Genomic DNA, 24,150 nt, shown 5'->3' with positions numbered 1-24,150 from the left:
TTATATTTTTTAATTTTTAAAAAAATATTTTATGAATTTAAAAAAAATGTTTGGAAAATAAAAAAGATAAAGATAAAAAAAATTTTTACCTATTCGGTGGTTGGTTTCAGTGGACTCCTATGGAGTAGCACCATCTTTTTAGAAAAATGCTATTAAGAAGCTCCATTTGGTAGCCTTGCACACCCTCCACATCAGCAGAATGAAATGCCGACTTTACCCTCATATAAAACAAAGCCTTCCATTTTCTAGAGAATCGCCCATGGGAGGAAGGAAAGAAGCCTCAACAAAGCTTCACTTATCCACGGTATGAGAGAACTAAAAACACGGTGTTGTATTGTAAAAAAAATCCCTCAAAAAAATTACAAGAGAGCCTATTTATATACAACTATTTGTCTACATAAATAGAAAGAGTAATTAAGTTGCTTGTTGTATAGAATATCTAGCTTGAATTTAGGAAGTAAACACAATTAACTCCATGAGATGTGCTTGACTGAATCAAGGAAGATTGACATGCATGATTTATGTGATCATCTATTACGCCCCCTCAAGATGGTACTCCCATCAGTGACACCAATCTTGGACCGTAGAAGCTGAAAACGCGGACTTGATAAGGCGTTGTTAATTAAATCACCAAATTGATCATGGGTAGACACATGAGCAACTTGAAGAATTCCTTTGTTGACATAATCCCGAACAAAAGTGTAAGTCAATGGCAATGTGTTTCATCCGAGAGTGAAGCACGGGATTAAGACTTACTCCGTTGCACCAATATTATCACTGAGAAGCTTTGGTGGGGACTTCATGGTGACACCAAGTTCACGAAAGAGTGATTGAAGCCAGGCAATTTATAATACGGCACTCCCAAGTGCCCTGTATTCTGCTTCGGTAGAGAAGCGAGCCACGACTCGTTGTTTTCTAGTGCATCAGGATATGGGATTGGCACCAAGGAAGATGATATATGCTGAGGTAGATCTTATATCATCAATGCTCTCTGCCCAATCAGCATTAGAGTAGGCGAGAAGTTAGGGAGCAGCAGAGCGATGAAGTTGTATACCATGATAAATCGAATGCTTGAGATATCTTAGGTGCCTCTTGACAACAGTCCAGTGAATTTCAGATGGAGAGTGCATGAACTAAGCAAACTTGTTAACAGGGAAAGCAATATCAGGCCGAGTGAGAACTAGGTACTGAAGTGCACCAATGACGCTTCTGTAAGTAGTGCTAACTGCTGGACTGGAACCATCATTCAGTTGTTGTCGACTGGAAGTAGCCAGAGGGGTGGTGACTTCTTTGGCACCATCCATTCCAGTTTTACACAGAAGGTCTCGCACATATTTGTACTGGGAAAGAAACAAACCATCTGAGGTAGAGATCACTTCAATCCCTAAGAAGAAGTGAAGAGGCCCTAGATCTTTCATAGAGAATTGTGCACCAAGCTGTTTTATGATGGCATAGATGAAGGCATGGTCATTTCCTGTGAGGATTAGATCCTCAACATAAACTAGAAAGTATGCCAGTTGTGATGTTGATAGATAAATAGAGAATGATCTGAAGCAGATTTCACAAATCCAATGCCACAGAGGCAATCATGCAATGCACGATACCAGGCCCGCAACACTTGTTTTAGTTCATAGATAGACTTTTGAAGGTGGCAAACATGATGAGGATAGGAGGCATCAATAAGACCAGTTGATTGCACCATGAAAACATCCTCAGTTAGTGTCCCTTGAAGGAACGCGTTATTCATGTCAAGTTGCCAAAGAGACCAGCCTTTTATCATGACAAGAGATAAATAACTCGGATTGTGGCAGGCTTCACAACTGGGGAGAAGGTTTCTATGAAGTCAAGTCCAGGGCGTTGATGAAACCTCTTGGCAACTAGGCGCGCTTTGTAGCTATCAATGGATCCATCAGGTTTGCGTTTAATTCGGAACACCCATTTTGAGCAAACTAAATTTTACTTGGGTGTGGCAGGAACCAACTTTCAGGTTCCATGTCAAACAAGGGTTGTAAACTCCTCACTCGTGGTCTGGCACCAATGAGGATCTTTGAGAGCTTGATGAATACCAGGGGGCTCCAATGTTGGGGTTATTGGATGCTTTGTAGAGAAGAAGAGTCTATTGGGTTTATAGATATTATGCATGGATCGTGTGACCATGTAAATTGGTTGAGGAGGCATGGTGGCAACAACTTGTTCAACAGCTAAAAGCGAAAGACCCATGGTTGGGAGTGTACTACCAGAAGAAGAGGTCGCAAGGGAAACACCAGTGCAAGGTTGTGACTGCACCTGTTGGCTAGCAGTATCCAGCAAAGAACTCGAGGTAGTTGAACCATTCGAGGGTAGCTGAGATAGGGGTGGCACAGGAGGATCAAGTGTCAAAAGTGGAGGAGAGGTGATGACACATTGAGCTGGTGAGGAAATTGCTGGTTACTGAGTATGAGGAAAAACAGATTCATCAAAGCGAACATGATGGGAAAGATAGATCTGGTTGGTGTTTGGATCAAGACACTTGTATACATTTTGTAAGGTGGAATAGCCAACAAAAATACATGGTCGGGACTTTGGGTCCAGTTTATTTTGACAGTAAGGTTTGAGCCAAAGAAAGCATTGACATCCAAAAATCTTAAGTTTGAGATAATTAGGAGAGGACTGAAATAGGATTTCAAAAGGAGATTTAAGGGAGTGTAAATGTGTGGGCTTTCTATTGATCAAGTAGACAGTGGCCTGAAATGCCAAATCCAATAGGAGGATGGAAGTTGTGCTTGATGGAGTAAAGTCATGCCCGTTTCCACGATATGCTAATGACGGCGTTCAATCACTCCATTTTGCTCAGGCGTGTGTGGAGCTGTTGTGAGATTACTAATTCCATGTTGGCCAAGATAGTCTTTAAGCTAGTTGTCTACATAAATGAAAAGAGCAATTAAGTTGCTTGATGTACAGAATATTACACTAGCTTGAATTTAGGAAGTAAACACAATTAACTCCATGCGATGTGCTTGATTGAATCAAGGAAGATTAACATGAATGATTTATGTGATCATCTATTACACGGGAGGGAAATAAATCCCCTTGATGCAAAGTAGAGCCCAAGAGAGGAGAATCCATAGTCAAGCAAGCTTCACCACGGGAGGAAATTCTTTTCGACGAAAACCATCCTCCCTTCCTTTTTCCTTCCTGATTTTATTCATATCAGATTTAGGAGTTCAAACCAGAATTTTGAGTGACTATTAAAGCTGAAGATTTCTTGAAAAATTTGTGAAAGAGAGGAATTGGCAAAAAGGGGAACATGGAAGATAACCAATCAACATACCCTTAGGAGGACTAAAAACATCTGAATTCTATGATCCATTGCAGAGGTTTATTAAATGGGAAAATTGTATTTTCAGCTAATTTAATCTTAGTGGGTTTAGAGTTTCACTCTTGATCTGCAAACAAAATCGTGAAAAAGATTTGAGTCTTGGTCCAGTAAAAGAATTGAGAAAGAGAAAGAGAGAGAGAGAAATGCAATCTGCTGGGTTTGTGTGCAAAATGCAGAGCGGTTGGGTTTATGGGAGAAATGCGGTTCTGCTACCCCAAAAAGAAGACTTGCTATGCAAATTTAATGAGAGCAAAATGCACTTATGTTTTGTTTCAAAGAAGAAGAAAACTTGCTGTTCATTGTGTTTTTTTTATGAGTCGTGTTACGCAGAAGTTCCACACTCCGTACACTATTTAAAAACATATGATTTTACTCTTTTACCCTTATATTTCATATTTATATTGAAAATGAAATATAAGAGTAAAATAGTAAAATCACATGTTTTAAGTAGTCTGCAGGAGAGTAGGACTTATGTCTAGAATTTTTCTTTTTTTATTAAGAAAAATTCTATTTGTCATGAACACACACTACACACCACACATTTTTTTTCCTCTTACCAAATATGTGGTATATGGATAATGAATAAAAAAATTCAATAAGTTTAAGAAGAATAAAATCAAAAAAAAATTTAAAAATAAAAAATAAAATAAAAATAAATACTATATATGGTCTGTAGAGATGATGACTAACAAAGCTCTTTTATTAATAAAATCCCTCCAAGTCAGATGGTGTGCAGAGTGCGTTACTGTAAAAGGCTTCCCTGTAGCAGCCCCTGAGTTTTTATGATACACTAAAAAGTCTTCACTATGGAGGGGGAAAAAAAAAACGGTAGTCTTCACATCTAAAAAAATAATTATATCTAAACTTTAAAATGTGCACAATATTGATAATTTATATCTAAACTTTAAAATATGCACAATATTAGTACCATATATCATTCAATCCAATTAGGGTTGTGTTACCAGTAAGGCTTGTATCTCAGCTAAGGTTTGGCAGGCTCCTCCATCAAACTGGCTCAAGATGAATTGGGACAGTGCAGTATACAAGGCTAAAGGTGTCGTCGGAGTGAGAGTGGCAGTTAGGGACAATACAAGCCAAATCATTGCTACAATGAGGACCAAGAAGCATCTCTTCCCTGATCCATTGCTAGTAGAGGCATTTGGAGCTCTTAAAACAGTACAGTTTGGATAGGAGCTTAGTCTGACACAAGTGATTATTGAAGGAGATTTTCTACAAGTTATCAATGCTCTAAAAAGGGATAAAGAAGGCTATAATAGTACAAGTATGTTTGTATGTGAAGCAAAACAACTATTAAAAAATTTTGCTAAGTGGGAGGTTTCTCATGTTAGGAGAAACGATAGTTCTATGGCTCACTTGTTAGCAAAAGATGCACTTTCCAACTATAATCACATTGTAACGTTGGAGGATCTCCCTCCTTGTACCCCTTTAGTTTAATGGAATGGAAACGAGTTATTCAAAAAAAAAAGATATGTGGCCTCCCGTAAATTAATGGAGATATCTAATCAGAGTGTTGTGAAATTCATATATTAATTTTGCAAAAATTAAAATTGAAATCTTGAATTATAAAAACGTGAAAATCAATATTAATTTTATAATTAACCTTGAACTTAAAATAAAGGACAATATTTCTATGATTCTTTTATAATTTTCATATAATCATGTATAATTGAAATATTTAAATTAAAAAAATATTTTTTTAATAGGATGGTACAATCACATTTATTAATTATGAAAGAATTGTAAATAAGTTATAAGTCTATCATTACTTCTTCAACATTACGGCCTCCGTTTCGATACAAAAATGATTTCATCTCATTATTATAATTTTTATAAATTTGTACACAAAATATAATAAATAATTCAACTTTTTCAAATCTCAAAATAATAATAATAATATTCAAAAATAATATTCAAATAATATTTTATTCAACTAAAACTAAAATTATCTCATCTCTTCTCACTATCCAAACGGGTCCTAAATAAATAAATAGATTTTAAAAAATAACATGCATTCTATATGGCACAATTTTTATACAATTACAAATTGGCAAAAAAAATTGAAGAATTTTGTTACCAAATGTCTAATAATCTTTGTGGACCTAAAATGATTTACTTACTCTCGAGAGATGGAAAGAATTTGTTGGATTGCTCTCTTCCCACCAGGGGTGGTCAGCGGGGGCCAACCCCCATCCGCCCCCTCCGTACCCTCCCAAATTTCTAATAAAAAATATTATTTTTTATATTTATATAAATATATATTGTATATAAATATATACAATTTGTTAAAAACTTGAATTCAAGTTAATGGATTGCCTTGGTCTCCTAGGCTAACCTTTATATAGGAGACCAATATAATACAATAGTCATTGTTAAGTAAGGTAATACAATAGTCTAAATTTTTTTTAGACCCAAATTATAATATAATATAATTATAAATTTTATTCAAAAAAATATAAACTCATTAGAGTTGTATTATGAATTGTCTTGGCCTCCTGGGCCAACATTTATATAGGAGATCAAGGTAATACAACAATCATTTTTAAACAATGTGGGACTTATTGGATTGAGCAGGGCAGGGCAGGGTGTGGTTTCAACCCCACCCCCCGCTACTGGGGAGGGGGCTCTGCCCCCGCCTCCCGGGGGTGGGGTTGAAACTCTCACCCCCACATGGTGCCGGGGGGGGGGGGGGGGGGGGGGGGGGGGGGGGGGGGGGGGGGGGGGGGGGAGTGCCCTGCCCCGCACCATGCAAGTAGCACCTCTACTTCCCACCTTCAAATCTTATGATCAGACTTGTTGATCATTGTAAAGCAACCCTACTACCTCAATTGTCTCGTCGACATCGCCCAACGAAGCCCATTGCCACCCTTCACTGCTCTACCCTACACAATTCTTTGTCATTTGTCACCCTTTTATCCTTCCACAACCTCTCACCATAAAATTTAAATTTCATATTTATATTCTCTGAAGTTTTTGGCCAAATTTTAAAATTTAAAGTAAGAGATAAATATACATAACAAATGAGTTTCATAATATTTTATTAAGTATTTAATGTAGCTCGAGTTTTCACTCGAGTAACAATAACTATTGTGAGATTCAATTTATATATATATATATATATCTTTCTCCACCAGTTTGATAAAAACTCTAAAAAATTGTTGCTTCTTTAACTTCAAATCTTTACCCTGTAAAAAGAAGTTATCTCATCAATATTAATTTATGTCACTGTTAGCAATTGTCTTTAAAGTTTATTTTTTTTTGTCATTTCTAACTTGATTTTTATATCTTTTATTAGAAAACGCTTTTATACAAGACAAAAGGAGAGTTTCCATAAATAGTAAATTCTTGTCATTGTGAGGACATATTGTGAGGACATTTTGCTCTCAAAATATTTCTTCATTTTCGTCTTCCTAGCTAAATTTTGTCTTTTATTGGATAAAACTCTCTTACAACAACAACAACAACAACAACAACAATAATAATAATAATAATAACTCGTTCTCTACCATCAATTTTTAGTTTCACAACACAAATAGACTCAAGAATGATTTTTAAAGGCACTTCTCAATCTGGCTTTACAATTAAATTTTTTATTAATCTTATTCATTTTCGTATCTTCTTAAGCACTATTAGATTTCGTTTGCATTCAAAACTCACTTTAACTCATCTCAACTCATTATTATAACTTTCTCAAATTTTCATATAAAATATAATAAACAATTCAACTTTTTCAAATCTCAAAACAACTTTTCTAAATTTCCATATAAAATGTAATAAATAATTCAATTTTTATTCTACTATTCATAAACCATCTCAACTCATCTTTGAATCCAAATCACTCATTAATTGGTCAACTCTTTCTTCAAAGGATTCTAAGGCTTTCTCCTAGCATGTTCTTTTGTCATATTTCTTACCAACCACCTTGGTCAAATTAACATGCACTAAAGATCAAACGTTTTGATTTCTTCCTCTAGCAAGAATTTTATATTAATTCTATATTTAGGAACAACGAATTAGGAATAAGAAAAGAGATAGCAGATGATAAAAATGGTCAATTAAAATCCGAAGAGACCAGCCAAATGAACAATCTTGAAAAAGAAAGTTTTAAACCCTTCCAATTGTAAAGGTAGTGATAATTCCAAGGTATGAGAATTATGGTCAAATAATTAGTTGTAAAAAGGGACAGGTGAGCATCAAATCAAAAGTAGCAATAATTAAGACTGATCATCTGGGCCGGATTTTTTTCAGCCCTGTCCAGAACCCAGATAACTAGGTTCCGGTTACGGTTTTTGGCCCGGATCAAAGCCAGGCCAAAACCCGCATTCTAATAACCGGTTTCATCCGGTCCGGACTCGGGTATGAAACCCGAGTTCCATAATAAACACCCGGTACCACCCGGGTTTATATAAATTTGAAGAGATGAAACCCTAGCCGCTTCAACCTTCATCTCTCCCAGACTCCAATCCATCTCTCTCTATCATACATCCGTCTCCATCCCCCCTCTCTCTCTCGTCGCTCACACTGAAACCGTAGCGTCTCTGCCGAGCAAAGCTCTGTCGCTCATTGAAGAGAGTGAATCGAAGGTCTCTTTTGGTGATTCCATCTTCTTCCTGTTTCTTTTGAGGCTCAAAGGTCTTCTCTCAGTGCCGATCGAAGAAACTCCGTCATCCTCGTGACCTCGTCGTCATCCTCTTGACCCCAAGGTTTATTCTCTGTGATTTAGGTAACATTTGTGTAGAAAACGAAGAACCAAGGCAATATTTCTCTGTAACATTTGTGTAGAAAATGAATAACAACCCATAATGGAGTGTGGTACAGAAAATGAAAAGGAGGAAAAAAACTCACCGTCAGAGCAGCAAGTAGTACTGGTCTTGGCTTGCTTTCTCTATAACAGTTTTTTTTAGGATTTTCTCGTTTTATTACTTCATTGATTTGGGTCTATTTTGATGAACATGTTTGAATGGAAGAATCTTTGATAGATTTGGATTTTTTTTTATGTTATTTTTTTAAATATGGGTGTAAAGCATTGTCCCTTTTGATGACCCTCACAAGTTTGCCATTGTTCACAAGGTTTTTGATGCTAGCAATGTCGGCAAAATGTTGCAAGTTTCTATCTCCCTCTTTCTCTAGTCTCTTTAAGCATGTTTTAATTATTTACCTGTGGTTGGTTTCCCACTTTCCGTTCCTTTGGATAGATGTTTTAATTATTTTTTTAATGAAGGAATGGTCACGTAGTCCCATATTCAACTAATGCCACAGAATTGCAGTTTTCACCTTTCTGTTGAATACATCTTGCTGATAAGCTTGGACCAACAATGGCTATTCTAAGACTGGAAATTCATCAGAAACTAAACTCAATTGTGGATGAATGCATTGATTGCATGAAGCAGACATATTATGTATTGGTGGCTCTATGTAATCCACTTATAATATGTAATTTTATATATTGTAATTTATGTTTTGTAATGTAATGTATAAATACTAAATAATGAAATATGGAGTGATTGCATTATGTTTTTTTAGATGGATTTAGTTATAAAGGTAATTAGTTTTATATATAAAGAATATGAACATTTTTTCTAAGAATTTACAATAGAATATAGGCTCTTAAAATAATAATAAAAAATACATCTTAAAAGAAACTGAATGATATAGGTTTTTGTTTTTAAAAAAAAAAAAAAAAAGGTACAACCCAGAACCTGAATTTCCAGGTTTCAAAAACCTGGATCCACCCGAGTTTCAGCCCAAGTCTGACCCGGACGAACCCGACCTGGATTTGACACCTAGGTTCTGGTTCGGATATACCCGAGTTCCCGGGTCGGAACCTGGATAAACACCGCTAGCAATAATTCAAAGTTCGCTTCATTATTAAACATAGTTAAAAATTATTTGCAATCATATAATTATAGCTTTATTACTTTAACATTGAACTTCTTTTTTTTCTTTTTTTTTTGAGTAGTTCTAAATATAGTACTAGAGTGTCCAAGTTACACACTCCTATTGAAATGCAGAGAGGTCCACCATTAAAAAAGTGTTCTTTCATGTGATTTGGATTTATCCACTTTTTTCAAAGTGCTTACACACTCTAAGACTGCAAATATCATCTCTTTTTTTTTTTTCTTTTTTTTTTTCCTTCACATATGAACAGACACGTAGCCAAGACCCGTAGAGCACAATCAATGATGCTAAATAACCACTTTCTGACGGATTACTAGCTATTTATATTATATTTACTACAAGTATCAAAGTTCGAAGAACAAAAGAACTCCTTCTCTACCATCATATTCTATCGTTGTCAACAAAAAGGGTTAAGAACTCGTTCTCTACCATCATATTGGCAGCCAATCTTTGGGATCCTTCATTGTAGCAAACTGCGGAAGGAAGATTATTGTCAGCAATCTTAAGAATGCAGGAACAGATACATGAAAAGGGGCAACAATGACAATCCTTCAATCCTAACATCGAATGCATGCCAAACTTCTATCTCATCACGTTATGATTTCCAAAAGCTGTATATACTAGTTTTTAGAAAATTCCAGGATGCGTTTAGGCAGTTATATTGCTGTATCCCATACTTTCTTTTTCCAAATTCTATATAAAAAAAAAAAAAATCTATCAAAAGCACCGATCAAATCACCAGAAACATTAAAAAAACTGCACAATAATAAGGCTTTCAACTGGCGTCCATCAGTAATGATTCTAAAAAAATTCATGTAGGGACTGGGGGGTACATGAAGCGAAAAAGCAGTATAACCCTAGATTTCGTGACACAGAGAACAAGCACCTGGAAAAAAAAGCATGTGAACATGCTTGACCAGCATCATATCTCTTAACTTGCTCCTCTTTGTACCCTGAAAAATTTTCTTGTCATTAATCCAATGAACAAGGTAAAATCATGTTGGATTTCCATCGCCACTTTTCAAGACCCACGCAGAACCTTTGGAAACACAAATATCATTCATGACCTGAAGAAAGACCATTAAAATTATCAAAATTAGCTACAATTCACATGACAATATGCATTCAAAACTACAATTGAAGGAGAAGAGAGAAAATGAGAAGGTAATAAACTGTGAATAGTTTGCAATACAGGCAAAAAAAGGATTGTGAGAGTGACAAATGTTTGAAAGTGATTTTTACATTTCTCATGGCAATGTGTGCATAACTATTTATGTACCTATGCTATGATGAAAGTAATTTGTGAATGCTGCGATATGATGATTTACAATGCGAGGAAGGTTATGATATGATGCATATAATGCTTATTATGTCATGTTTGACTTTTTATCCTGCAAATATTAGGTATTAATGACATGATGTATAAATAATGCTATGACACGATACATGCACCGTAATACTTGTAATGCCACGTACATGTTTAATATGAATATCATATTAGCTCACATGTTACTGCACATGCCATGATAAGAAAGATAAAAGCCAAGGTACATGAAGGAATGAATAAAGCATTAAAAGATGGCCATGCAGTACGCCCCACGAAGGATGTTTCCGTGGAAGTGTGCTTCACCAAAGAAAGCATAAGCTATAAGAATGTTTAGCGGTCGCCCTTGTGGCCAGGGGGCCATGGGACTGGTGCACAAACCTTACACTTGGGGATACTAGTGTGTTGGCCATAAAGCAAGAAATATAAGTTTAATGATTTATGCGAAGAACATGTTGGTTGTTTATTCATTGTTAGATATGCCACGTATCTGGTTCATGCAAAGAACATGTGTTCATCTATTCATTCTTGGATATGCTGAATACGAGTAGGGATGAGTTGCAAGCATTGGAGGAAGGGGACGTGAATGAGGATTCTTTGTTAAGGAAGAATGTGGTGGTGACCAAAATTGAGAAAATATCGTGGAGGCAAAAATCAAGAGCGCTTTGGTTGAAGGAGGGGGATAAATGAACTAAGTTCTTTCACAAGGTGGCTAACTCTCACAGGCGCAACAACGCTATTGAAGTCCTCCATTCAAGTTCAAATGTGTTATAGTCTCCTGAAGAGATCCAAGAACATATAGTGCAGTACTACGAGGAGCTCCTAGCTGAAAAAGTATAATGGTGTCCCAAACTAGACGGCCTAATTTTTGACCAGCTGGACTTGGAGGTAGCAAGTTGGTTGGAGAGGCCGTTTGTGGAAGAGGAGGTGCATCTAGTGGTGAGAGGAATGTGCAAGGATAAAACTCCAGGCCCGGATGGTTTTCTATGGCTTTCTTTCAAGAGTGTTGGGAGATAGTGAAGGAGGAAGTGATGCAAATTTTCCATACTTTTCATTCTAACCTAAAGTTTGATTAGTCATTAAACGCTACCTTCATTGCTCTTATCACAAAGATAGTTGATGCTCATGATTTGAAAGACTTCCGGCCTATTAGCTTGGTAGGTGGGATCTACAAAATCATATCAAAGGTGATAGCTAATCGTATGAGTTTGGTGATGGACAAACTCATTTCCAAACCTCAAAATGCTTTCGTTCAAGGTCGGCAAATTTTAGATTCAGTTTTGATAGCAAATGAGTGTTTCAACATCCGGCTAAGAGAGTGCATTCCAGGAGTCCTTTGCAAGCTAGACATAGAAAAAGCTTATGACCATGTGTGCTGAGATTTCCTATTTTATATGCTTAGAAGATGTGGCTTTGGGGATAGGTGGTGCGAATGGATTAAACATTGTGTTTCGACAGCTCGGTTCTCAGTTTTAGTCAACGGAAAATCTTGTGATTTTTTTTAGCTTTCGAGGGGTTTGCGACAAGGGGATCCGCTATCACCTTTCTTATTTGTTTTAGTAAAGGAGACATTGAGCCGTATCATGGAGGCTGCCGTTAGGTGGGATATATTGCTGGTTTTTCAATGGGCAACAACAGTAATGGTGTCAGTTCTATTTCTCACTTATTATTTATGGATGATACACTAATCTTTTGTGACGACATTAGCGACTAGATTCAAGCTCTAAGGGCAGTTTTGTTGTGTTTTGAAGCGGTTTCGGAACTTAAGGTGACCTTGGGAAAGTCGGAATTAGTTCCGGTGGGAAATGTGAGTAATATTGCTTCTCTTGCAGAGTTGTTGGGTTATAAAATTACTTCTCTTCCTATGAAGTATCTTGGACTTCCCTTGGGGGTGTCATTTAAAGCAAAAAAGAGTATTTGGGATGGGGTGGTAGAGAATATTGAGAAAAAAATATCGGGCTGGAAGTGGCTCTATCTATCAAAGGGGAGAGGTTAACACTTATCAAAAGCACTCTTTCCAACCTATCCACTTACTATCTTTCTCTCTTCCCACTACCAGTGGGTGTGGCTAATCAAATCGAAAAGTTGTTTAGAGCTTTTTTGTGGGGTGGCATGGGGGAGGAAATTAAATTTCACCTTGTAAGTTGGCAAAGGGTGAGCTGTTTGATTGCGAATGGTGGATTAGGGGTGCAAAACTTAAGCATCTTCAACAAGGCACTCTTAGGAAAGTGGTTATGGAGGTATCTTATGGAGAGGGACTCATTGTGGAGAGAGTTTATTGATCATAAGTATGGTAAAGAGTGGGGGGGATGGTGTTGTAAGGAGGGTAGGGGGTCTTATGGAGTAAGCCTATGGAAATTCATTTGAAAGGGGTGGAACACCTTTGAAAAACATATTAGGTTTTTGGTTCAATGCTTGGAGTGGGGAGAGCTCTCTTTCTATTTCTTTCCAGTTGCATTTACTTTGGCTTGAAATCAGCAAGCTGCAGTTTCAGATTTGTTTGTGTCGTGCCAATGAGACGGTAACTTGGAATGTCACTTTTACTAGAAATGCACAGGATTGGGAACTTGATGAGATGGCAGATTTTTACAGCTATTTGTATTCAGCAAAGTTAGGAGGAAATGGGGGTGACCGTATGTAGTGGATTCACACGGGGAGAAAAAAGTTTACAGTTAAATCCTTTTACAAGGCTTTGACAGCCCAGCAGCCCACATTCTTTCCGTGGAGGAGTATTTGGAAGGTCTTAGTATCATCTAAAGTTGCGTTGTTTACTTGGACTGCTACATTTGGGAAGATCTTGACGGTTGACAATTTAAGGAAGTGGGGTATAGTGGTCACGGAGTGGTGCTACATGTGTAAAATGAATGAAGAATCGATAGATCACTTGCTTTTACATTGTGAGGTGGCTGGGGAGTTTTGGGTTGGCATCCTTAATAGAGTTCAGCTGAGTTGGGTCATGCCTAAGAGTGTGGTGGAGCTACTAGCGTGCTGGAACAGGAGGCATAATAGTGCTCAACTGGCAGCAGTGTGACGAATGATACCTTTGTGCTTAATGTGGTGTCTATGGTCGGAAAGGAATGATGTGTGTTTTAACAACAAGGAGCGTGCAATGGGGGAAATCTGGAATTTTTTTATATTTTCTCTTTTACAGTGGTTTTCTGCTATTGTATTGAAGGGTGAGAATGTCCATGAGTTTCTATCTTCTTTTCAGCTTGCTAGAATGTAATTAGGTGTCTCACTTTGTATACTTCTTGTGTACTTGGCATTGCCTAGTTTCATTCTATTCAATAAAGATACTTATTAGAAAAAGTATCAACTCACTTTTGTGTTTTATGTTTTTAAATGTCCAGATAAAATGGATGATGTTGACAAGCGAACAAATCAGACATAGATAAAGTTTTTGTTATGTTGGATCTCTTACTTGATGCGAAGTTATGAATGAGCAACATTTCTAACCTATAGTCATGTATGAGCAACAATTCTAACCTAAGGGATGGGGCATTACATTATTTGATGCAGTGATCAGATATTTAAATCTGCTTGTGTGTTTCATACATAGGCAAACATTCCAAGGAACAGGTGAAGGTTACGTGAGTACAACTATCACAAAGCCCGTACGTTAGATCCGTTATGAACTCAGATTACAGAATTAGGAGTACTCAAACGCAATACAGGTGCTCGTGCAATAATAAGCAAGCAAATAATTAACCACGGACAGCTGCAAGTAACACATTTCATTTAAGAAAATATTAGCAGTCTGGTTAGCAGGATACATGTTTGCAGCCTCATACATGAGAACATGGACTGGTACAACAATGCAGTTTGAAAGCATATAAGATGAGAAATTATAGCTTCATATATCTACATGCTTCAAAGCATACACTACTGAAGGTAGAAGAAATGAGAAACAAGCTTCATCGAGCAAAGTAAGATGCATTTGTTGACATTGTTATAAGAAGTCCTATACCCAGTGTTCACCCGGTTCAAATAAAAGATGCAAAAAATTATTTTGGAGAAGCTTCTCTGCTAAATCTTATAAGATGTGACTGCGTTTTCATTTTTTTATTGAAAGAATTATGTTCTGATTCTTAATCTTCTATACATCACCATATTGTAATATGCCTGACAGTTATGGCACAATTTTTAAAAATCTCACATCTTTAGGTCATCACTTGCAGAAGTTCTCCTATCAAATTTAAAAGCGAATTCTGTACAGAGGATTTGATCTTCGTATGGTCATGATAACAAGCATGATTCATGTTCCGTTGTTGCAGTTGTTGATACTCGTAGTACTACTATCATAATTACTACTGCTAATACTATTCTTAGCATGCAGAAGATCATCAAAAGTCGATTAAGAGAAAATTAGCAAGTGACCTTATTATATTCATTAATGGAGATATCCCTCTTAAGAACCTCCTTGGCAGCTTGATATACATTAGCCTTTTTAAGCTTTACATCAGGTGATCCTCCACGTAGAAGATCAATAACAACTTTCCTGCAAGGGAAACACATTTTTTAGAACAGAAAAACAAATAACCTCAAAGTAGAATATCTCTTACCAGCATAATACATGAGCAGCATGAAGTTATTATTGTAAGTAATTTTTAGATTCACAATGCTCCACTAGATGAGCATCAAAACCATTGCCTTTGGGCTCAAAAACATTTTGAAAAAAAAAATAGAGAAATGGCTCAATCTCACCTTTTTCCATTCAGTTTCATAAGTATTTCAACAATTGAATTGACCTAAGAAAAATCAAACCTACATCAAGGCTCATATTCCAATAGGACTAGTCCAGAATGCAATTAAAGCTCCTTGGAATCATTAAAAACTGCAAAAAAAATTTCCCTCCCAGCCAAAGTGGGATCTCATTCACCACTGTTAGAACTGTTATGTTTTGTATGAAGTCTTGTTACTCTAAAAACTTAAGGGTATTATTGTGATTATGCCATGGTTAACCTAATATAAATATGTGGTGAAAAACCTTGTGATCAGCAGACAATAAAAAAAAGGACCTCTTCCACATCCTCTTTGTTTCCTCTCATCTCCACTCTTTTCAACTTTACAATTCAACGCTTACAACTACATGGTATGATAAAGGCAAATGTTTACTTATCAAGAAAAAAAATTACACTTGTAACAGAGCCAGCCGATCCACCCACTAGTATAAGCCATCAGGATCTGAAGGTCATCGTTGGTTGACCAAGGCGCTATGATGTTAGCATTTAACAATCACATGGTTTTGAGTTGCTGGAGTCTCCTAATTATGGTGATTTTTTTTCCCTGAAACTTCAATTTTTTTTTTTTGTGTGTAAATCTGGACCTACTTGGAAGTATACGTTCTATGGTTTTTTTCATAAGAAGATATTTTATTGATATTGAAACAGGCATATCCCAAGTATACAGGAAGTATACAAGAGATTACACGTAGCTAGGAACTAGAAATGGATACAAGGAAATCATGAAAGTTGAGACCATTAAAATCTATAACAATGGCACATATATGTTCTTGGAACTGAGTTGTTCATACTCTCAGTATATATCTTTCTCTAAGTGAAAATATGTTCTTGATCTTCTATTTGAGACTAGACTCTTGGATACTCAACCTGCTGTACTCCTATTACTACCAATCTATAAGCCGAATTAGCAACTATAACCACTTCAAACATCACCCCCATCCACTACCATAAAACCACCACCTTTTCTCAACCACCATCTTATTCGTCTGCCACTACAATTGCACAACTCCAAACCCACTATCAAATCAAAGCTTGTTTCTGACAATCACTGGACACTGCTAACCATTATAGTCTCATCTCACTCCACAAAAACTTTGAGGACGTCCTGAAAGCAAAAAAAAAGCGTGTGCTTGTGCTTTACGTAGGCACTTTTCTCACTCTCCTCGCTTTCTTTTTTCGTTTGATCAGTTTTACCATCTTGCTTTTTCTACCTTATTATATTTCAATAATTTTTTGTTATTATATATCAATCAGGTGCATGCTTGCACTATACACCTAGGCTCTAGATGCATTTGTGCTCAAGTGCCCCTAGAGCTTTCACCAACAATGGTGGCTCATCAAGAGGAAAAAGAGAAAAAAAAGAAAGAAGAGAAAACAAAGTAGTGCATTTGTCAATGACCTCAATGGATCGTATTCTGGGTGTTCTGGAGACGACTTTAAGACATAAAGACCATGAATATTTGTTGCAACTTGGTTTATAATCTCATGCAACTCTTCAGAAGGAGCGTCAACGCCATAAGCAGCAGCAACCACCATTCTAGCATCTGCCTTTGGAAGAGTAGACACAGAAATCGCCAATTGACGCAGACCTTGACATATCAGCTGGAAGCTGCAAAGCAAATGACGCTGTCATTCTACCATCCTTCTGTTTTTAATAAGTATTATTACTCTAGTATTTACAATTGAATCATGATTTCAAAGAAATTTAATGATTTTTACACCATGATTGAAAGAAATAAAAAACTAAAATTGCATATGGTGCAAAATACTAAAAATATCAGCAATAAAAAATGGTAAGATTCACACAACTTACATGGCTTCAAACATCACAATAATTACATTTACAGTAGTTGAGAGTAAATTCAAGTTGATTTTTCTTTTTATATAAGTAAATCATGTTAAAATTTTTAGAAACATTAATCAGAGTCAGGAAAACAATATACAAAGGACTCCAGCTTTTGCAAGTTTACCTGGCTCCTCAAAACCAGCATCTAACTCCAGTTTAAAACTACCAAAATTAGTTAACTACCACCACCTCACAACCAAAGTATCTACAAGTGAAAGCACTAAAATGGCACAAGTAGGTTAAGCTGCCACCAAAACTGCTGTACTGTGCATCACTTTCCTGTCAGAGTAAAACACCACAGTAATTGAACTCAGGAAAAAAAAATCCAGGAACAAAAATGGTGCCCCAAAAATTACTTGATATCAAATTTGGCAAAGAGTTTCCAGAAGACTCGAATCCTTCAAATTAGCAATTGGTTCAACCCTAAAATTCTTGTAAGAGGACCTTACCACAGGTGTGTCTTGCCTTAAAACGGCTGTCACAAGAAGTCCCGGGTTTAAGAAAATGTAACACCCTGCTTCCCAGGTTAATAACAGACCTTTAGTCGCCCAAATTGTTACTAAGCAGAAAATGTAACACCCCGCTTCCTAGGTTTAAGAATAAAATTACTTTTAGAATTTCTCGGGAGCCAGAGTTCTACTACTGAACCTGACTTAAAAATAATTTTTTTTTTTCTAAAAAAGCGCCAAGTACAAAGATTCCTTATAATAAATAGAGTCGTTTTGTATTAAAATACTAAAATCATAAATGAGAGTGCGAGGAGGCATTTATTAAAATTTCCCAAAGTCTATGCCATAAAAATTATAACTTAAAATCTCTGTACATGATCTAGGTCACTGTCACGCCTCCTTGGACTAAGTCTCGTCCTGCAGCTCTACCTTCATAACATAACATACTTAACATAAGATTTTTATAAAATATTTCATGCTGAGAACTTAAAATCATGATTGTTCATACGTATGCTATGACATGCACGACTTTTTTTGAATTATCGACTTATCATACTTATATTGTTGGCCCACACACTTAACCATGTGTGCAAGATTGTGCACCGGCCACACATCTCGCGGCCGCAAGGGGAGCTACTAATAATATTCTAGCATACTATGGTGGACCACGCTTAGATCCGTGACTTGCACATCCGCCCTTGAATCGCATTGGTACCATGCATCTGAATGACCATCTGATTAACTGTTCTGAGCTTATCTTACACTTGATCTTACGAAAGCTTATGTCTTATGCAACGTGAGATGCATGAGACATGCTATAATATGTAGAATGAAACAAGATGAATGACGTGCTTGCAAATATCATAACATGTGTGGTACGTAAACATTGGCTTCCAAAAAACTGGCTTTAATAATTATATATATAACTAGCGAATCCTAATTTATGATCAAGCAACTTACCTTGTAGTGTTGTTTCCTAAAACTTCCAACACAAAGTCAATCACGATGCTAGACTAGGAGGTTTATGATTTTTTCCAAATAACACATGGAAGGGAGATATTTATAGAGATTTTTGGGAGACGGTGACGACCAGTTTGAATTGGACTCAGTTAATACATATAGTGAAACTAATCTGCTGAACACTCAATCGTGATCATCTATGAAGAGAGTTTGAATTTTTCTCTCCGTACGCTTTTTGTTTTTTTGGTTGGTGCTGCCCTTCATGGGAGGTTGAGTGACTGTTAACTGCAAGTATGAGTAGGAATACGAGCACGTTGAATGCTATTGTTATTGATCGTAAGGTATTGAGGTAGTTAAGAGTTGGGCGATGGGTGAACATTACAGAGAGAGGTTGGAAGTTAGTGAGAAGTCTGCATTTAGAGTTAAGCTCGGCTTGTTGGTTCATAAAAGCTTTGGAGGACTGTTCAAAGGTGGGAAGAAGGGAGTTTTATTCGGCTTACAGAGAAGGGGACAGGGGCTATATAGCCCAGAGGTGTGTTAACTCCCAAGGGGCATTCATGGCGTTAGTGGAGTTCAGACAGGGGGGTCAGAGAAATAATCTTCTCATTCCTGAATGGACAGATGGGAGGGGCAGGAGTAAGCTGGTGGAAGTATTGAGGGTGGCAGGTAGTGGCAGTGTAGCGGAGTCATCTCCTCCATTGGTGGTAGCGGCGACGACTGCTCAACCCTCGACATCGTATCTGGAGGCTCTAAAAAAACCAAAGGTTGTTTACCCACCCTATCAATCTGTCAGTCTGAGAGGAGGTGCGTTGTTGCAGGCTGGGGACGTCGCTTCTTCAGTAAAGATGCAAAAGAGGGAAGGGGCTGGCAGTGGAATTGTCAGAATTAATGAGGCAAATCTTTTGCAGGTCGTGATGGAAATGCAGAGGAAAATAGAAGACGTGCAAGCTGATTTATATTTATTGAAACGGTGCGTTGAAGATGAAGCAGGGGTGGAAGTGGGTGTGGACCAAGGTCTTCAGAATGGGCCCAGGAGTTTCACACAGGCCTCAGGTAAAGGAATTGATGTTGGGCCTTGGGGTTTTCAGCTGAATCCAAAGAGGCCCGTGTGGAGGAGACGCGTTGCATCTGCTTCAGGCCCATCGGGGGGTGGGCCTCAGCCACCATTGCCGGCGAAGAGCCAGGTGGCCCCGGCGAAGGTGGCGACACCGCCGACTGAGGCTAGGTTGATGAAATCTGCTCCGGCGAGAATTGGAGTGTGCAATTTGTATCGGGATCCTTCCGCTTGTGCGATAGAGGCCGGTAGCTCGACGACCACAGAACCGACGGCGGCTCCTTTGCCGTCAGTAGAGTAGAGGTGCTTTGAGGCTTCTTTCTGCGAGGAGATGCCCGAGAAGGGGGGGTGTACAGAGAAGGTGCGGGATGGCTGTCAAGTGGAGTTGGTGGTGCTACCGCCACTGTGAGACGGCGGTGTTGTTTCAGATACCCAGAAATTGCCGAAAATCATGATGGGAGGGTCCTTTCCCCAGACAGAGGTCCAGTGTCATCCCGAGGACCATCTTGATTCCATCGTGGTGAGGAACTTTGGCTCTGAAGCTCAGCTAGAGGTTGAGGAGGCAGGGGTGGAGGTGGTTCTCGAGACCTAATCTGGCTGTGACGTGTTGATGGTCCCTGAGACCCAATCTCCCACTTGTACTGCTGTGGTTGAATGGGAGGGGAGGACTCTTTTCGGAGAGGAAGGAAGGGGGGTGATTCCAAATCTGCAGTGGGCTTCTAGTGATGGGGACCCTATCCCACTGAATCGTTTGCTACCAAGTGATTCGAAAGCTCCGGATTGGCTGTTTAATAAGGTGAAAGAAATGCAACACTGGATAGGAATGGAATGTGGGGGTTATGAAGAGCAGTTTCTAGCTTTACTTACTGCAATTGAAACGGATCACACAATCAAAGAAATCAGCATCGAAAAAACAGCGGGAGCTCAACCGCCTAACTTGGTCACTGAAGTATGAAGGAAGCTCAAGTCGTAAAAAATCCAAAGGGAAGGGGCTCGCCTATTCTTTATGAAGCCGAAAATTGTCTTGGAACATCCGCGGGTTAAATGAGGCGAATAAGCGGCTTCGCATAAAAAACTTGTTGCGAGAATGGAGGGTGGATATAGCATGTTTGCAAGAAACTAAACTAAAAAGTGTCCCTAGAAGATTAATTCGAAGCATTTGGAGTTGCACTTATGCGGATTGGATTTATCTAGCTTCAAATGGGGCTTCGAGTGGAATTCTAGTGATGTGGGATAAAATAGTTGTTGAGAAAATAGAGGAGTTTGTGGGGGAGTATACAATGGCATGCTCTTTTAAGAGCGTGGCAGATAATTTTGAGTGGGCTTTTGCAGGTTTATACGGTCCAAATGTAGACAACGATAGACGTTCCCTATGGGAGGAACTTGCTGGGTTACATAGCTAGTGGGAGCTTCCTTGGTGTATAGGAGGGGATTTTAATGTAATCAGATTTCCTAGTGAACGATCGGGAGAGAGTAGGCTGCGCCTAACAATGTCAGAGTTCTCAAATTGTATCTTTGATTTAAACCTGCTAGATATTTCTCTACTAGGGGGTTCCTTCACTTGGTCGAATAATCAGACATGGTCACGACTAGACAGATTCCTAATTTCACCGGAGTGGGAGGTGCACTATCCGGAAGTGTGCAAGAAGAGGCTGCCACGTCTTTGCTCGAACCATTTCCCTATATTGTTGGATTGTGGTGGCATTCGAAGTGGACGTCGATACTTTAAGTTTAAAAACATGTGGTTGAAAAGTGAAGGCTTTGTGGATAAGGTTAGGCAATGGTGGTCTTCTTATTAGTTCCATGGTAACCCCTCATACATCCTAGCTTGTAAGTTAAAAGCTTTGAAAAATGATCTTAAGCTTTGGAATTCACAATCTTTTGGAGATACAACAGTTTGAACAAATATTGGAGGTTAGAGCCCTTCTACCAGATGAGTTATTGCGCAAGTCAGAGCTGGTCGCAGAATTAGAAAGAATACTATCCCTAAAAGAGATTTCATGGCGTCAGAAGTCGAGAGCTTTGTGGCTAAAAGAAGGGGATTGGAGCACTAAATTCTTCCATAGAGTTGCTAACTCTCATAGAAGAACTAATACTATTGAAATGCTGAACATTAATGGCATGGAATGTAAGGAGGTCCCTTTGATTCGTGACCATGTGGTGGATTTCTATGAACAACTATTAACAGAACGTGCGGGATGGAGGCCAAAGCTGGATGGTCTTGTTTTTTATACTATTGCGCCTCAAGAAGCCTCCTGGTTGGAGAGGCCTTTTGAGGAGGAGGAAGTGTATGATGTAGTTAGACGCATGAGTAAAGATAAAGCTCCAGGCCCAGATAGTTTCTCGATGGGTTTCTTCCAATCTTGCTGGGATGTGATGAAAGTGGACATTATGAATGTGTTTCAGGAAGTATCATTGGTTGGAAAGTTTGAGAAAAGCCTAAATGCTACTTTTATCGCGTTGACTCCAAAGAAGACTGGAGCGGTGGAGGTTAAGGATTTTCGACCCATTAGCCTTGTGAATGGGGTGTACAAAATTATATCCAAGGTGCTTGCTAACAGACTGGGGGCGATTTTGGGCAAGATCACTTCGAAACCACAAAATGCATTTGTTAAAGGGCGCCAAATTTTGGATTCAGTCCTTATAGCGAACGAGGGTTTGGATGGAATATTAAAGGCTGGCTCCACAGGTATTATTTGCAAGTTAGATATGGAGAAGGCATACGATCATGTAAATTAGGATTTTCTCTTGTATTTGTTGGGGAGATGTGGTTTTGGGCCTAGGTGGCATAATTTGATTAGTTGGTGCATCTCTACAGCCAGATTCTCAGTTTTGATTAATGGTTGTCCTACTGGCTTCTTCAATAGCTCTCGAGGTCTAAGGCAAGGAGATCCTTTGTCCCCACTTCTCTTTGTTATCATAATGGAGGCTTTAAGTAGGATGACATCGGCAGCGGTTACGCATGGGTTTGTGATTGGATTTCTGATTGGCGATCCCAATAGGGGCATTATTACTTTCTCATTTACTTTTTACAGATGATACACTCATATTCTGTGAGGCAGATCAAAACCAGTTGAGAGCTTTGAAGGCTTTGTTACTATGCTTTGAAGCAGCGTCAGGCTTGAAAGTGAACTTTGACAAATCAAAGCTAGTACCAATGGGGAACGTGAGTAATACTTGTCAGCTAGCTAGTATTCTTGGGTGCAAGGTAGCCTCTCTTCCTATTACTTATTTGGGATTGCCGTTGGGGGCGGCAACAAGGGCCTCATCCATATGGGATTCAGTCATAGAGAAGATAGGAAAGAAATTGGCAGGGTGGAAAAGATTGTATTTATCGAAAGGTGGCCGTTTGACTCTTATCAAAAGTACCCTTTCTAACTAACCTACCTACTTTCTATCTGTGTTTCAGTTGCTTGCCAGGGTAGTGGCTCGGATTGATAAGTTGTACCGTGATTTCCTTTGGGGTGGGATAGGAGATGAATTCAAATTCCACTTGCTCAGCTGGGATAAGGTGTGTACACCACTCTCGTATGGTGGTTTGGGTATTAAAAATCTGAGAACTTTCAACCGAGCCCTGCTTGGGAAGTGGTTATGGAAGTATAATAACGAGACAGAAGCGTTACGGAAGCTGGTGATTGACTGTAAATATGGAAGCATGTGGGGGGCTGGTGTACGGGGCTAGAGGTGTGGGAGTTTGGAAACACATTAGGAAGGGGTGGGGGGGTTTTAGTAGCCTTTCTAAATTGGTATTGGGGAGGGGTTCTCGCATTAAGTTTTGGAGGGACATATGGTGTGGGAATGAGGCCCTAAAAGATACATTTCCAGTTATTTTTCAGTTGGCATGCAACCATGATGCTTCGATAGAGGACTTTATGCTTCTAACAAGGGACGTTTCTAACAGGGGACCAAGTGCAGTGGAACGTCACATTTAGTAGAGCGGCGCAAGACTGGGAAGTGGACATCTTTGAGGCTTTTTTCAGCTTTCTTTATTATGTGAAGCCAAATAGTCAGCAAGTTGATAAGCTGTGGTGGACTCCCACGGGTAAGGACATTTTCTCAGTTCGATCCTTTTATAAGTCTCTTTCCCAAACCGCCACCACCCCGTTCCCGTGGAGGAGAATTTGGAGAAATAAGGCACCTCCGAAAGTGATCTTCTTTACTTGGACAGCAGCATTGGGGAAGATTCTGGCTACCGACAATCTGAGAAAGCGCCAATTAGTTATACTAGACTGGTGTTGCATGTGCAAGAGATCTGGCGAGACAGTGGAACACCTTTTGCTACATTGCGAGACTACTAGAGTCTTGTGGGTCGAAGTTTTTAGCCGGGTAGAGTTAGCCTTTATTATGCCTGCAACGGTGGTAGATCTATTGGCTAATTGGACACTTCCGAGAGGAGCGTAACAATTCAAGGCGGTGTAGAATATGATCCCGATTTGTATTATGTGGTGTATAAGGCAAGAGCGCAACGATCGGACTTTTGAAAACAAAGAGCGGTCCCCGC

The 24,150-nt window shown here is 38.6% G+C and overlaps 1 protein-coding gene and 2 long non-coding RNA genes across 5 annotated transcripts in view; 1 reads left to right on the top strand and 2 right to left on the bottom strand.

Annotated features, from left to right (window-relative positions):
- The first annotated feature begins 632 nt into the window (after window positions 1-632).
- On the top strand, window positions 633-18,813 carry LOC121246284. The gene is made up of 4 exons (XR_005937099.1): window positions 633-645; window positions 3,676-3,677; window positions 13,543-13,551; window positions 18,653-18,813. It is a non-coding gene; the product is annotated as an uncharacterized LOC121246284 (long non-coding RNA).
- The window catches only part of LOC121246282 (DNA-directed RNA polymerase III subunit RPC5), a 42,641-nt gene continuing 28,047 nt past the window's right edge, over window positions 9,557-24,150 (bottom strand). For 2 of the 3 annotated variants that reach the window (XM_041144386.1, XM_041144387.1), the window contains exons 11-14: window positions 16,740-16,949; window positions 14,976-15,096; window positions 10,161-10,341; window positions 9,557-9,747 (exon numbers count right to left, since the gene is read on the bottom strand). In XM_041144386.1, coding sequence (XP_041000320.1) covers window positions 10,270-10,341; window positions 14,976-15,096; window positions 16,740-16,949 — 403 coding nt within the window. In that variant the 3' untranslated portion in view covers window positions 9,557-9,747; window positions 10,161-10,269. The remainder of the gene's footprint in view (window positions 9,748-10,160; window positions 10,342-14,975; window positions 15,097-16,739; window positions 16,950-24,150) is intronic. The other variant, XM_041144388.1, reaches the window with a different exon arrangement.
- Window positions 16,975-24,014, bottom strand: LOC121246283. The gene is made up of 3 exons (XR_005937098.1): window positions 23,556-24,014; window positions 18,010-18,014; window positions 16,975-16,985 (listed from the first exon to the last, which is right to left on the bottom strand). It is a non-coding gene; the product is annotated as an uncharacterized LOC121246283 (long non-coding RNA).

This window comes from Juglans microcarpa x Juglans regia, chromosome 1S (genome assembly GCF_004785595.1).
Source record: "Juglans microcarpa x Juglans regia isolate MS1-56 chromosome 1S, Jm3101_v1.0, whole genome shotgun sequence".
In the NCBI taxonomy this organism is placed as follows: Eukaryota; Viridiplantae; Streptophyta; class Magnoliopsida; order Fagales; family Juglandaceae; genus Juglans; species Juglans microcarpa x Juglans regia.
The sequence above is the reverse complement of the archived record's forward strand: the minus strand, read 5'-3'. Positions and strand labels throughout refer to the sequence as shown.